The following is a 14,827-nucleotide window of genomic DNA, read 5'->3' on the forward strand; positions in this document are numbered from 1 at the left end:
GCTATAACTAATTTTTCAAAATTCAATGGTTTTTATTTTTTAATTAATTTTTTAAATTTATTGAATTTCTTCATACTCAGTATAACTTTAAGGCATTGTAACTCATAAACCTTTCATCCTATTATATTGATTTAAAAAGCAAAAAGTAGTGTATCTAATTAGGAATCTACTGATATAAAACAAATTGTTGTAACATTAGTTTAAATTACTTAAAAAACAGTTTAAAGTTAAAGTAATTTTACTCAAGCTTAAAACTATACAATTTATTCAAAAATTTATCAGTAAATAGCCAAAGAATCACAAATTCTTATTCACTTTTGTTGTTGACCAAAAACAAAGTTGATCATTTTTTATGATTTTTAAAAAATTAGTTTTTATAATTTCAATATTAAAAAATATATCAAATTTTAGTTTTTACATGGATATTGACGTATTCTTGTATTTTCTATTGATTCCAGTTTTTAAATCATCCGAAAATACCTAAAAATGCATTAAATATTAATTTTTCAATTATGGTATAATTCCAGACATTTTGGGGATTCCGTAGTAAAAACGTAGTAACAGTTCTTAGAATTTTGTCTGCTTGGTGAATACATCAATGGCCGCTGCAAAACTAGGTCAACATGGCTGCCAACCTAAATAGTTACTGTTCATTGAAAAATCGGCAACATCCTGGTTACAGTATTGGTAATGCGTGAAATGAAAAGTTCCTAAAAAAGTCCCCAGAAGAAAATTTGACAGTTTGACACGTAAGAACGACAGACGTAAACAAATCACTTATTTCTTCATAAAACATGATAATTGTTTGCTTTTGTGTCGTTTGCAATCTTAAAAATGTTATAGACATTAAAATGATTATAAAATTGATCGATACTTTTAAAACGACGACTTTATAATTGGTAATTGCTCAATTTCATTTAGTGTTTACGTAGATGCACAGTTTTAAGTCAATGATTGTTTAAAAATATAGATACCAACAAAAGTAACAATTAATCTATTAAATTAGATTAGATTCCCGCGAGTTTATCATATCGTTGTTGCAATGATTTGTAAACATTGCCTATCGAAACAGTCGATTTTATCATCATACGTCCACTGTATCTCATTTCACGCTTGAAATGCGACGTGAATCAATTTAAAATATTAAAAGTAAAGAATGCTTTAGCTATTTTATTATTTTAATAATAAATTAACAGTAGTAGGCTTGAATAATAAATGAAAACACCAAGTTAGCGATAAAATTAATGTTAAATGCAAACAATTTATTTCGTTCGTTCGTTCGATAAAAGTACGTTACTAATAGCAACAATTCTACAGTCAGTACTTATTATTCAATTAATATTTCAATCAAATAAAAACAGCTTTTTATCCTCATCCTCATAGTACTCGTAATAATAATAATCATCATATTTGAGAGTAATGGTGCCTCACCAAAACAAAACAACAAAATTGTTATTTGTTGTTTGTTATTTTCCCTGATAGTCCAAATTTGTTTATATTTCAAGAGTTAGGGGTGATGTCAGGATGAATACCTTTACCACTAGAGTAATTTCCTTACCCCCTAAGCAGTAATGACAGTGCTCTAAAGTACATACCAAAATTAGTGTTGTTACAAACATTTGCAAAGAAGCTGTCGGAAACACCCAGTATCCCAATAACTAATTGATTTTCTTAAAGTATCTTACCAACATCTTAAGGTTCAAGACTCGCCCTACACAACGCATACCTTTTCAATCTTCTAACCCTTCTGTAAATCCCTTAAAATGCTCGTTGAAAATTAGAATTTTTAATGAAAATTGTAAACATGGTGTGGAAAACACCCGGTAGTATGTGAACTAATTATTTTTTTGGATTTTCTTATTGCCATATGAAAGTTTGAAAGGCTCTTTATACTATGCATACCTTTCCAACATTCTAGCATTTTCGTAAGTGCCCTAAAATGCCCTTTAAAAACTGACATTTTTTACATAATATGAAAACATAGTATGGAAAATACCCTGTATCTTGTAAAATAATTGGGTTATTTAAATGTTTTATACACCCATATTAAAGCTCGTAAGTCCCTCTATACAATGCATACTATTTCAATCTTCTAGCCTTTCCGAAAGTGCCCTAAAACTTCCATTAAAAATTGGCATTTTTCAAATAAATTGAAAATATGGTGTGAAAAACACACCAGATCTCGTGAACTAATTGATTTTCTAAAAGTTTCCTACCGCCATATTAAAGTATGAAAGTTTTTCTACACGATGCCTACCTTTTTTATCTTCTGACCCTTCCGGAAGTGCCCTAAAACCCCCTTCAAAAATTGGCATTTAAAAAAATATATGAAAACATGGTGTGAAAAACACCTTGTATCTCGTGAACTAATTGATTTTTTTAAAGTTTCTTACTTCCATATTAAAGTATGAGAGTTTTTCTACATGATGCATACCTTTTTAATCTCCTGGCCCTTCCGGAAGTACCCTAAAACGCCCATTAAAAATTGACATTTTTCAGAAAAATTGAAAACATGGAGTGAAAAACACCCTGTATCTCGTGAACGAATTGACTTTCTTGGAGTTTCTTACCGCCATGTTAAAATTCGAGAGTTTTTCTACACGACGCATATCTTTCCAACCCCGTAACCTTTTCAAAAGTGCCCTAAAATGCACTTCAAAAAGTAGCTATTTTTGCCTCAAAAATCTCATTTTTTGGTCGAATAACAGGGTCAAACTTTTTTTGTTAAAATTTTTTTCGGTTGAAAAACAGGGTTCTATTTTATTGTTACATTTTTTTTGTCAAAGAACAGGGTCGAGTATTTTTCTTAAAAAAATTTTTACTCGAAGAACAGGGTCGAACTTTTTTGTTAAAATTTTTTTGCTCAAACAACAGAGCCGAACTTTGTTCTTAAAATTTTCACGTTGAAACCGTCTACATTAAATTGCGATTATCTCGAGAACCAAAAGGGTTACAAAAAATGGACTTCATATTTTGGATTGTTGAAGAATTCTCTACAACATGGCACCCTTAAAAAAAACAAAAATTGCGTACAAAAATTAATGAAAAGATTTTGTTATAAAAGAGGCAAAAGATTTCTCTTTTTTATGTTCGAAATTAAAAGTTGGAATTTTCCAATTCTGTTTTCGGATTTTAACATCTTCTTAAATTTTAATTTAAATATTTAAGACTAATATTGTTCTACTACTTATCATTTAGGCCCTATTGACATTTTTGATGTAATTTGAATACCGACAAAACATGACTTAGTTAGAGTAATTATTATCAAAACTCTTCATTTTATAGCAACACTTTATTAAGATAAAGTATGTAGAATCACATGTTCTTCTATATTCAGTTATAAAAAAGTCAAATTTTCCATTATTATTTTTGACATAGGAAATGATGGAGAAAACGTATAAACCAGTTTTTCGCACTTATCATGAAATCCATTAGAGATAAAGAAAAACGGTTTTCATATTTGAATGAAGAATAGCATTTTACATTATATAGCATGTTAAAATTTTCAATTATCAATACTTACGTAATAATTAAAAATGGTCAATAACATGAAAACTAATTAAGATAGGGCAACCAAATCTGGATTATTGGAATCCAGGCAATGTCTTACTATAATTGGGAAAGTTTGGGAAGAATCGGAGAAGTAAAACCAGCTCTTTTTCTTATTCAGTTTTGAATTTTCCACCTATTTTCCGAAATAATGATGTTATCGGAAAACTGACTTGATATCTTTCATCCCCTTGGAAAACTCAATCGATTAGCGTTTTCCATTTTCTTCTAGCTTAAAAAAAATTTTTTGAGTCCAAAAAGAGTCAAGTGTAACCTCTTGATGTTTTTGAGTGGTCTTTGGTCAACTTTAGAAAATGAAAAATCTAAATCTGCCATTTTATAGATTCATACCACGGCATGAACAAAATGAAGAAAATTCTTTTCTATCTTTATTATTTTCCGAGAAAATCGCGTCGGAAAATTTTTTAGACACATGTTATATTTCAAATTTTTTTTAATGTTATTTTATCTAGGATTTGATGCTGAACATCAGGGTGTTTTTGCTTTTTGTTTATCTCTATTAGTTCCTGAGATAATTGACTTTTAAGTATCGATGCGAGTGCACATTTCACTAAATGTGGTTTACAGGAAATATCCTTACTGCTACTAGGTAAAAAGTTGTTTAAATTGTATAATTAAATAAAATACTTTTTTAATTTTAATTTTAATTTATTGTTTCAACTAAAAAAATTTAAGAAAAGGATCCGACTCTGTTGTTCGAGCAAAAAAATTTTTAAGGAAAAAGTTCAACCCTGTTATTCAACCAAAAAAAATTTTAACAAAAAAGTTCGACTCTGTTGTTCAACCAAAAAAAATTTTAACAAAAAAGTTCGACCTGTTATTTGACAAAAAATGAAATTTTTGGGACAAAAATAGCTATTTTTGAAGTGCATTTTAGGGCACTTCTGGAAGGGTTAGGGGGTTGAAAAGATATGCGTCGTGCAGAGGAACTCTTGAACTTTAACATGACGAAAAAAACTCCAAAAAAGTCTACTAGTTCACGAGATATAGAGTGCTTTCCACATTATGTTTCCAATTTTTTTGAAAATTGCTCTTTTTTAAAGAGCATTTTAGGGCACTTCTAAAAGGGCTATAAACCTGAAGAAGTATGCACCGTATAGAGGAACTTTTGAACTACAACATGGCGGTGGCAAACTAAAAAAATTTCAATTAGTTTATGAGATACAGGGTGTTTTTCACACCATGTTTTCAATTATTTTGGAAAATGCCAATTTTTAAAAGGTGTTTTAGGGCACTTCCGGAAGGGCTAGAAGATTGAAAAGGTATGCATCGTATAGAGAGACTCTCGAACTTTAATATGGCGGTAACAAACTATGAAAAAATTAATTAGTTTACAGAATATAAGGTGTTTTCCACATCTTGTTTTCAATTTTCTTGAAAAATGCCAATTTTTAAGGGGTGTTTTAGGGCACTTCCGGAAGGGCTAGAAGATTGAAAAGGTATGCATCGTGTAGAGAGACTCTCGAACTTTAATATGGCGGTAACAAATTCTTAAAAAGTTAATTAGTTTACGAAATATAAGGTGTTTTCCACACCTTGTTTTCAATTTTTTTGAAAAATGCCAATTTTTAAGAGGTGTTTTAGGGCACTTTCGGAAGGGCTAGAAGATTGAAAAGGTATGCATCGTGTAGAGAGACTCTCGAACTTTAATATGGCGGTAACAAACTATGAAAAAATTAATTAATTCACAATATACAGAGTGTTTTCACACCTTGTTTTCAATTTTTTTGAAAAATGCCAATTTTTAAAGGGAGTTTAGGGCACTTTTAATAGAGGTAGAAGATTGAAAAATTATGTGTCGTGTAGAGGAGTTCTAGAGCTTTAGCATGGGTATAAAACATCAAAAAAACCCAATTAGTTCAGATGATACAGGGTGTTTTCCATATTATGTTTTCACATTTTGTGAAAAATGTCAATTTTTAAAGAGCATTTAGAAGGAATAAGAAAATATAAAACAGTTAATTAGAACCAGGGTGTTTTCCACACCATATTTACATACTTTGTGAAAAATCCCAAAACTTCTAAACTCGTAAACCCTTAGTACATATTTATTTATGAACAAATATATTTACATTGCATTTTACACATTCAATCGAAACTATTGTAATTCCAAAGTATGAATACAATCATCCTGCAGCCGCAAGCATCGCTTACGTATCAGTAGCCATCATTTCATCGCACCATTCACAGATATCAAAAGAGAGACTGCATAGCAGCATACCGACCGAGAGACTATCGAGCGCTCGCGTTTACGATCAAATTCACATTTAAAATAAAAACATCCGAAATAAATAAATAACGGCAAGTCGGCGCCATAATCGTAGAAGCCTGTCGTGACCTCTATCTCATCCTCCGCCATCAAGAATCGATTGAAATTTTTATTTTAAATATAATTTATGAATAATTGCAGCATTCTCCTTATCGCTCTTCGCCATTAAATCTCCATCGTGGATTAAGCCACATAGCTGTACTCTTCACTAGAATGTGGCGTTCTTTCGATGTACTGCTTATCGATGAGCGCCTCGATGCACTTCTTAATCATAGGGATACTTGGTGCAAACGAAACTTTTGACTGTGCACAGACCTAATATAATAAAAACAAAACATTGATATCAAACATAATTAATTTGTTAGGAGATAAACAACTTACTTCTTGAATTAGTGCGTTGTGTTTCAAAACTTTCCTCGACTTCATAATTCTTACAATCGCGGCTTGCAGATACAACTTTCGATCCTCTTCAACCGAATTTAACGTGTGCTCAACTTCCTGCGGGGCTTCACGCTGTATCGCGGCGGTGATTCGGAACCGCGTGCGTTTGTTGGTGTATTCCATGTTGAGGTTTAGTACTGAACTGGGTGTCAGTTCCTAAAATAAAAATAAAAATAAAATTTTGATTTGTTTACGTATTTTAAGAATATCTACTCACTTCGGTATCACAGAGAAGCATCTTCGAGTCAACCAGACTAACCAAATGCCTATGAAACTGTTCGTCGTTGAGCAGTAGCGGCTCGCTAATTTCCTTATAAGTCAGCGAGTCAGTGGCTTCGAAAAGCAGCAGGATGGCCATCTGGAAGGTCTGCACGGTGACGACGTAGGGTCGTTTGAGGTAGCCAATACGCAGTTCTGCCTGGCAAAGGTGATGCAGCCAGGTGAGTTTACGCCCGTTGAAACGATTATAATAAAATGTTTCAAACTGCAAAACAAACAAAAATGAATAATAACACATCAATTTTTACCGTTAATTATTTACCATTTGGACACTTTTCTCTAACTGTTGTGGCACCGAAAACGGCGTCACAATAGCCTGAACAAAAGGCCAAGCACCAGCCTGCAGAACATAGATGACAAAATTAATCCCCAAGTCAGTATCTTCATTCTTCAAGAAGGCGTTGAACTTAAAATTCAAGTCGGCGCTCACAGACATGTCCGTAAACATGCGATGCAGTTTACTTGTAAACTCATAACCGCACGCTTGTTTCAACCGATTGATCATCGCCTCCTCAGCATCCATGCTCTGCGTCTGCTGGTGAATCAATCTCTTCGCCAGCATGCGCGCATAGAACTTCTGAAACACATCCTTATCATCGATATACTTAAAAATAGTGATGCTGCGCTTTAATTTCTCATCGACTTCCGACTCTGTAATCCCTTTGCTGGATTTCTTCAATAACGTATCGCAATATTTCGCTAAATACTCCGGACTCCGACAGGGAGATTTCCCGTTATTAGGCCGATAGTTAATTACCGAATTACAAGCTTTATCCAACGCGCCCATAAAATTCTGATCGCCATGGAAAACCTCTTGGATCTGATCCTTATACTTTTGATAAACATCTAACAAATTCTCCACGAAATTAATGTGAATGTTATCATGATGCAAGTATTCTATAGCAGCCAATCCTTGCGACTTGATGTGATTGAGTACTGTTTCAATCATGATGTTTAACGCGCTGGGGACGCTCTTGAGCAGCATGTACATATTACTCAAATCCTTCTTGCGTTCAGCTTTTACCATTGCCATGTTCTCGCTGTATAAGAAGCTGAGATGTTCGGCAACCATATGCTGCTCACAACGCTGGGATACTTTCGGTAGTGATGAAGAATGCAGGAATTTCTTAGCGCGGTGAAGTTCCTCGTCTACTTTAGCGATAACTCGTTCCATGTACAGACTTACATCGCGTTCTTCTAACAACCGACCTGCATCACGCTTGAAATGTTCACCACTAGCGTTTAGAAACGGCTCCTCGAACAATTCTTGGTACAACTGAAGTTGACCTTTTTTCTTGTAGATTTGCACGTCGACAAAACTGAGTATTGTGAAACGCACGGCGTCGATAGGGACAGTCATTGTTCCCCGCATTCGGTCGGTCTCGATTTCATCCAATAAAAGTTTGACTAGGCGTTTACCAAGTGGAGCAATCATCCCAGTTCGCCAGACTTCCAGCGACAATTCGTTGATTTCCATTTGCTCCGCTACAATTTATTATTAAAGTTAAAAAAAGGAAAAATAATAAGGATTCTTATTTGACTTACAATTGGAATCAGAATTTCCATAAATCATCTCAGCATCAGACGGTTTTTGAGTCTTAATATGCTGTTGATTCAAATACCAATACAATAAATGTAAATATTTCAGTCCTTCTGAGTATGTAGACCAATATTTGTAGTAGTTTACTATAAGATTACCATCACCACCTTCCTGCACCTTCTCCAAGAGCTGCGCAACATGATCAATAAGATATTGTTTTGTTTCTGCATACAAACGATCTGCCATTGGGTCAGGTACTGCCACACAGAGTGAGTAAACATCACTAAAAAAATACAAATATGATAACTCTTCCCATTATTAAAAAATCAAGTCATTCTTACGAAAATCGATCGTTCCACGTGTAGCGCGATACCTTTCCAAGGGTGAGCACGCCCTGGACAGTCTCTTGAAGATTGGTCCATATTGCATTGAAGTCAACAGTTCGAGGCTTCAGAGACATGATGCAGCACCCCTGTTGCACACACACAATGACTAGCTGCTTTACTCAACACCTACTGCTTGGGATAACCTGCAAACATCACAGTGGGTTTAAAAATACCCTAAACGAACACAACATGAATAAGAGATGCAGAAATAGTTAAAAATAGCAGCGTAGTACCTCTTTTACGGAGACGTCGTTAACCTTGACTCACTTTAAGTGGGTAACTTGCAACAAAAACAGAAGAATATTACTGGATTTATAACCTGGCTGACAATACTAATCGAGCGAAACGTCGACGAGGATTTACTAGCGTACACGACGCATTTTCACGGCGATACACTCGGCGGAAAACTGTGAAATTTTGCGTACAAAAGGCGAGTGTGAATCGAATAATTTTCCTTTTCTGCGATCACAATAGCTGCGGTTGTCAAAATGTTTCTGGGGGATTTTTTTCACCTGTCATTGGCAGCCATGAAAGTTGGAGGGGAATATTTTTTTAAATAAAATCAAATATTTAAGCGCATTATTGCTTATAAAACAAATTATATTATTTAATACTATTTTGTGGCTAATACTATAATTTTATTCTTTTTAATATGTAATTTTAGTATAATTATAATAAATTTAAACTGCACTTTGGACATACTGTGTACCAGATCACTACCCTAGGGACTTTTGGTGTTTTGTAGTGGACCTCCTGCCTTTTTGCCAGTCATATGCACTGCGCACGAATTCAAAACTTTTTAAGTTTAGCGCACTGAAAAATGTTTGTTGAAATAAAAACACAATCATTTAAATACAGAGAAATGTTTAATTTAGAAACTTCAAAAGATGATATGATAATATAAATATTTACAGAATAATGATTCATTAAGATCTACGATCTCATCGTTTTGCTTCATGTCCTCATTTTATCTTAATTCATTTTCTTCGCTAAGTATTTATATTTATATATATAAATAAATCGATAATCGATATTATCTTATAATAATAAAACGAAGTGCGAGAGGCATTTCTCGAATGTGCGACTGCTTCCTATAGACAATATTTTACAAAACAAATGTTGATTTTAAGTTTCAGATAAACGGCGTTCTTGTATTGCATCTTGATTTTCATCTGCGTTCGCTGCATTCAATGTCTCCCGCACTCAAAATAACAACCATTCTTATTTGTTTCATTTCGCATTCTCGTCGCAAAAATGGTAAATGATTAATGCCTGACTTAAACTTAAGCGTGTGTGTCGGTGTACAAGTCGAAGTACAATTCGACTGCAAAATCAAAAACGAACCGAGAAAAAAACGTCGTCGTACTTTGTTCTCACATGCCTCAGCTATTTATATTCATTACTTATAATTATAACGTTATAATTTTTGTTTATGTACGTTTTTTTTGTATTTCTTGGTTTCTCCTTCTTCAGTGTGTGAGTGTCTACATGCATTATTCAAAAGTGGAGACTGCATTCACGCACCATCGATGATAATAAATTTTATTTTACAATATATATTTTGTTTGTTTGTCTGGCTAGCTAAAAATTTAGCGCTTCACTATCGACCGCAATCGAGTCGATAAATATTTACGTATAATTTTACGTTTTACATTGTTTTGTTCATGCACAAAGCTTTTCGGGAAAACGACTTGGTTTTTCTCTCACAAACGTTCTCGGATCTTTACAAGCTAAATATTCTAAACGTATTGCACTAGAAAACAGTTTTTGTTTGTTTGTTTGTTTGCGTAGTACTTTATATGGACAATGTACTTGAATGTATGTAGAGATAAAACGTGTTTTATGCACAATCATTTTTGATTCGTTTTTCGTCAGTTATTATACGTTTCGGTTCATGTTACTCATCTCAAAGTCTCAAAGCTACCATTAAATTTTAATTTTATTTGCCTTTTGTTTATAAATTTTACAATTCTTAACTACGATATGCCTCTGTAGAAACGCCCAGAACTAAGGCGTAAGTGTTGAACGCTGAGATCTTCTCCATCATGTATGTACAAGTTCTTTTTATGTTTCAGTTTCTCTAAATATGAATCAGTGAATCAGCACAAACTGAACGGTTTATTACTGGCCTGGCTGTGTGTATCTGTGAGGGGATTTCGGTGTAGAATGTAAACGTAGACTAGAAGACAAAGATCAGTTTCAGGTTGTTGGTTGATTTTTGTTGTTTTCAATTTGTTTTCTCGAACGTTTATTATTTTGTAGCTATGTACTGCCTAGAAATTTATGTACAAAACAATTTGCAAGAATTTCTTGTTCAATATGTACTAATTTTACATTTTTTGGAAGTGATTCGTGAAAATTAAAGACTATTTGATCATCATTATCATAATCATATCATGATTTATTATTTTAATTTTTTTAGCCTAACTTAAGTGTAGTACTTGTAAATTGCGTTACTTTTTGGCCTTTTTTCCTCATTTCGAACGATTCTCAAATTAAACTTAAACGTAATTTGTCTTTCATGCTTGTTTCTTGTGTTCTGTGTGTGTGGGTGTGTGTTTTCTTGATTTCTACATACATTTGTTTTCATGTTTCATGATTCTCATATAAAGCACGATTAATTTAATCATTTAAGCAAATATCACAATGTTTCATTTCATCAAACATTCAATTTTCTTTTTGCTTCATGTGTTGTGTTCAGTTTCCACCATTCTCTTTGTTTTCGTCGGTTCATGTGATAAAAAATTAGATAACTAAGATAATAATAGCCCTTACACTTAATTTATTACTTGTTTTGCGCGCATTTTATTTATTTATTTAATTATTTATGCATTTTGATTAAGTTTTTCGTTTTGTGTGTTGTTGTTGGTTTTTTGTTTGCGATTTTTGGCTATACACTTTTTTATAATATACTTTCTCATTTCTCTATAAACATACGGTAACAGTCTTTTTAATAATTAATCATTAATCATTAATCAATGAAGTCGTCAACTATAATCAATCGAGCTCGCGTCGATCGTAACATAAAACAAATCGTGTTTCATTTTGCTTTTGCTTTTGTGAAATGTGTGTGCGTCCAAATCGAATGCAGAAATTTCATTCATTGCGATGAACTTGGTTCTTCTTAAAGTAATAAATAAAAATTAAACAAAATGAATAACTTACGCACTTGGCAGAGTAAACGTGCATGTCCCACCAATGAACCTCAGAGGTTTTTTGATAGACTTTTAGTGTTTTCTTTCTTGGAAAAATGAAAAAGTACGGATTGTTCATTTAACAGAATTTCGTTGATGCAACACGCGCGCTCCCGCCAAATTATTCGATATACTTAGCGAAACTAACATAATATTTGGAGTTTGTTTCGAAGGGGGATAATTTTAGCCTTTTGTGTGTGTGTTTTTTGCATGCGCACATGTCTCAACTTAAATTAGCACTAATTTAATAACTAATAACGATGAATTACAACTAATCGTTTGGTATTTTGAAGTACCTAATCACAAAATTTGTATCGTAGATATTTTATTTCGTAGAATTAATTAAATTAGAGGTCGTATCCTTAAAACGGCGCGTTTGGGTTCCTTTAAGGAAGAGGGGTTTAAATCATCGTTCATTTTTGTTCAACGCCTTCGTTATTCGTGTGTGTATGTCGATGAATGATTGCACTTTTTTGATATCTGAGATCAGAGTCTATTATCTCTGCACGTGAGTTCACTAAGAGTAAGAATAAATAAGATTAAACTTAAACCGAAATCACTTGATTGTTTTTTGTTTATTTTTCAGCTACGTATTTAGTAGTCCCACCGTTCTTCGTCATTTTCGTTTTTGACGGATTTAACGTCAGCTTCTTCGGTTTCGGGATCTTCACGTTCGCTCTTGATCTCCATCGGGTCCTGTTGACTTCGTACTGAAGAGGCATCACTTTGATCGTCTTCGTATCGGTCCATCACGGGTGTTGGTTCAACGCGAACCGTTTCTTCGGAGTTGCGTCGACCGTAGTCCTCGGTTTGCATCACACAGACACCGTTGATGATGACTTCATCACCGGTAGCGGGTTTCTCCTTCTCGTCCTGCCATTCGGGATTAACCCACTGGGGAGCGGCGGGTTTCCGTCGTGAGGAGCGCGCTTGAACTGGGGTTTCTTTGGGTTCTGGTTTGGGCTCACCTTGGTGGTGCATCGATCGGCTGGAAATGTTTGAGTCCTCGGAGCCGGCGTTCGATTCACATTCATCTTCATCATCAAAGTCACCCGGTTCACGCTTGAGGTTACCCATGGAGAGGTCCAACCCGCTTATCTGCTCCTTGACGGCGTTGTTCAGGGCGGCAAGCTCATCGCCTGTGGGAAGAATGCCGCGGCTGATCAGCGCCGCCAGATTTGGATTGGTTGCCAAATAAGGTGGGTAGGGCAGACCGACGCCCCCAAGACCCATGCGTTCTTTCGATAATTCTATGAGTCTTTGGTTGAGTAACAGTCGGAATTGCATCGGGTCGAAGGGGGGTTGGCCACCGGTTTGATCCCTAGGCGGCAGGTCATTCGCTAGACCATGCGGGACCTGTTGTTTGAGACGCATGCGATGGTTGTGGAACCAGTTCGTTATAGTACGACTGGAAAGGTTGAGCTCCTGCGCCAGAAACTCGATGGTGGTCACATTGGGATAGGGATCCATCACGAATGCCAATCGAAGGGCTTCTTTTTGCTCCTCACTGAAGAGCACGCGTTGTTTCTTGGCAGATGGAGGTCCGGGACCAGGTGAGTTAGAATGATAGAACTCTGAAGTGTCATTGGAAGATGTGTCTGAGCTGTTGTCGTGGGCACCAGCTCCCGAAGAACGACGGCGTTTGTTAGCTTCACGACGTTCGTTCTTCAGTGCTTGAAGGCGATCAATATTGTGGGCGTCGTTCAACCACAACTGCATCCTGATGAAAGGTTCACGGCCTTTGATGCTCAGCATGTGCCAGGGTTTTGGTTTAGACAGCAATTCACTGACTGATCCTTGAGAAAGCCCCAAAACAGCCTCGCCAAAAATCTGAACAAACACAATTCAATTAATAAATTATAAAGAACGCCCATCAAATCAATGACTTACCTTCTGTCCAATGTTATTAGCCAAAAGAGCTTCCTTTATCTTTGTCGTGATAATCTGCGTGTCCAGATCTTGCGTCAACGCCGCCATTTCATAAACACTTGGAGAAATGTGTTGATGAAGACTACGCATCGCACTCTGAGCTGAACCAACTGGGGAATGTTGAATGTGGGGACTCTGGGTCTTCTTCATATGCTCTGCTGCTGCAGCCGCACTATTCTGCAAGCTGATAGCATGATGAGGTGGGACTCCAGGAGGTGTAAGTAACATTGGAGGTGGTGGTGGCTGTGGGTTTTGATGTTGAAGATGTAACGAGGGCGGTAGCAGATTCTGCTGCTCCTGCTGCATCTTATTGAATAAACCAGCAGCTGCAGCTTCGCAAATCATCTTTGGCGGTAGAGGTTTGCTAATGGTAGAGCAAGATCCACCATACCCTCCTGTTCTCATCAACTTCTCAGGGGCAATTTTGTACTGACTGGCGACCAGTTTATGTACAGCATTATCATCCTCCAAGAACATCTTCATTCTGATAAAAGGTTCTCGGCCCTTCTGGGTCAACATATGCCAGGGCTTTGGCCTCGCGAGAAGATCACTGACTGAACCTTGAGATAAACCCAGAACAGACTCTCCAAAAAGCCGTTGGCTGATGGAATATTGACTGAGCTGCTCTTTGACCTTCTTGACAATGTCTTCAGTGTTGAGGTTGTTGTACATATCAAACTGTTGCTGAGTGATGGGTGGAAGGACGGCCTTGAGGGGACGCTGCGATGAGTTGTGATGCGGCTGGGAAGCAGGTTGTGAGATAAGGGAGTTTGTAATGGAAGCCATGCGTTGTAACGGCGACGCCACAGAAGAAGCACAGAACTCCTCGGATGTAGCTGGTGGAAGAATAGAATTTCCAAGTGGGCTGGACGCTGTTGAGTTTGGCAGCGGCGTTGTGGGTTCCGGTTTGGGTCGCACCAAACTAAACGCAGAACTGTTGTGTTTATCCTCGTCATTCTTCTCCTTTTCATCTCCGTTCTTAATCTTGACCTCTTTGGGAATGGACAAGTCTTGAACACCACCATTCAAAGGGTTTTGCTGTGCGAAAGCTTGAGCTTGTTGCTGCAGTGCCAAAATCCCCAGATTGGTCAACCCAGGTCCTTGATTCAACTTGATCATCTCCCTGTGGTACGCCTCAAGAGTCATCCGGATCTCATCCTGGGTGCGATCTAAAGGATTACCGCTGAACAATTGCGGAAGAAACAGACTACAATTAGGT

The 14,827-nt window shown here is 35.9% G+C and overlaps 2 protein-coding genes across 7 annotated transcripts in view; both read right to left on the reverse strand.

The window, feature by feature from the left end:
• Positions 1-5,602: 5,602 nt before the first annotated feature.
• Cul2 (cullin 2) lies at positions 5,603-8,981 on the reverse strand. The gene is made up of 7 exons (XM_065314977.1): positions 8,719-8,981; positions 8,441-8,628; positions 8,105-8,382; positions 6,822-8,044; positions 6,498-6,764; positions 6,221-6,436; positions 5,603-6,154 (listed from the first exon to the last, which is right to left on the reverse strand). The coding sequence occupies exons 2-7, from the start codon at positions 8,557-8,559 to the stop codon at positions 6,023-6,025; spliced, it is 2,235 nt and encodes a 744-aa protein (XP_065171049.1). The 5' UTR covers positions 8,560-8,628; positions 8,719-8,981; the 3' UTR covers positions 5,603-6,022.
• A 351-nt stretch (positions 8,982-9,332) lies between these two features.
• The window catches only part of LOC135800913 (homeobox protein cut), a 45,015-nt gene continuing 39,520 nt past the window's right edge, over positions 9,333-14,827 (reverse strand). For 5 of the 6 annotated variants that reach the window (XM_065314274.1, XM_065314256.1, XM_065314246.1 and 2 more), the window contains 2 exons: positions 13,570-14,815; positions 9,333-13,509 (listed from right to left, as the gene is read on the reverse strand). In XM_065314274.1, coding sequence (XP_065170346.1) covers positions 12,274-13,509; positions 13,570-14,815 — 2,482 coding nt within the window. In that variant the 3' untranslated portion in view covers positions 9,333-12,273. The remainder of the gene's footprint in view (positions 13,510-13,569; positions 14,816-14,827) is intronic. The other variant, XM_065314261.1, reaches the window with a different exon arrangement.

Source organism: Atheta coriaria, unplaced genomic scaffold (genome assembly GCF_025399875.1).
Source record: "Atheta coriaria isolate IRGN ID8LTWV9N9 unplaced genomic scaffold, Caltech_Dcor_3.1 hic_scaffold_2_pilon, whole genome shotgun sequence".
Lineage (NCBI taxonomy): Eukaryota > Metazoa > Arthropoda > Insecta > Coleoptera > Staphylinidae > Dalotia > Dalotia coriaria.

Coding starts and splice junctions, on each gene's coding strand:
- Cul2 (XM_065314977.1), bottom strand. CDS start 8,559: ATGTCTCTGAAGCCTCGAACTGTTGACTTCAATGCAATATGGACCAAT. Junction 8,045..8,104: donor TGGAAATTCTGATTCCAATT/GTAAGTCAAATA, acceptor AATAAATTGTAG/CGGAGCAAATGGAAATCAAC. Junction 6,155..6,220: donor ACAACGCACTAATTCAAGAA/GTAAGTTGTTTA, acceptor TTATTATATTAG/GTCTGTGCACAGTCAAAAGT.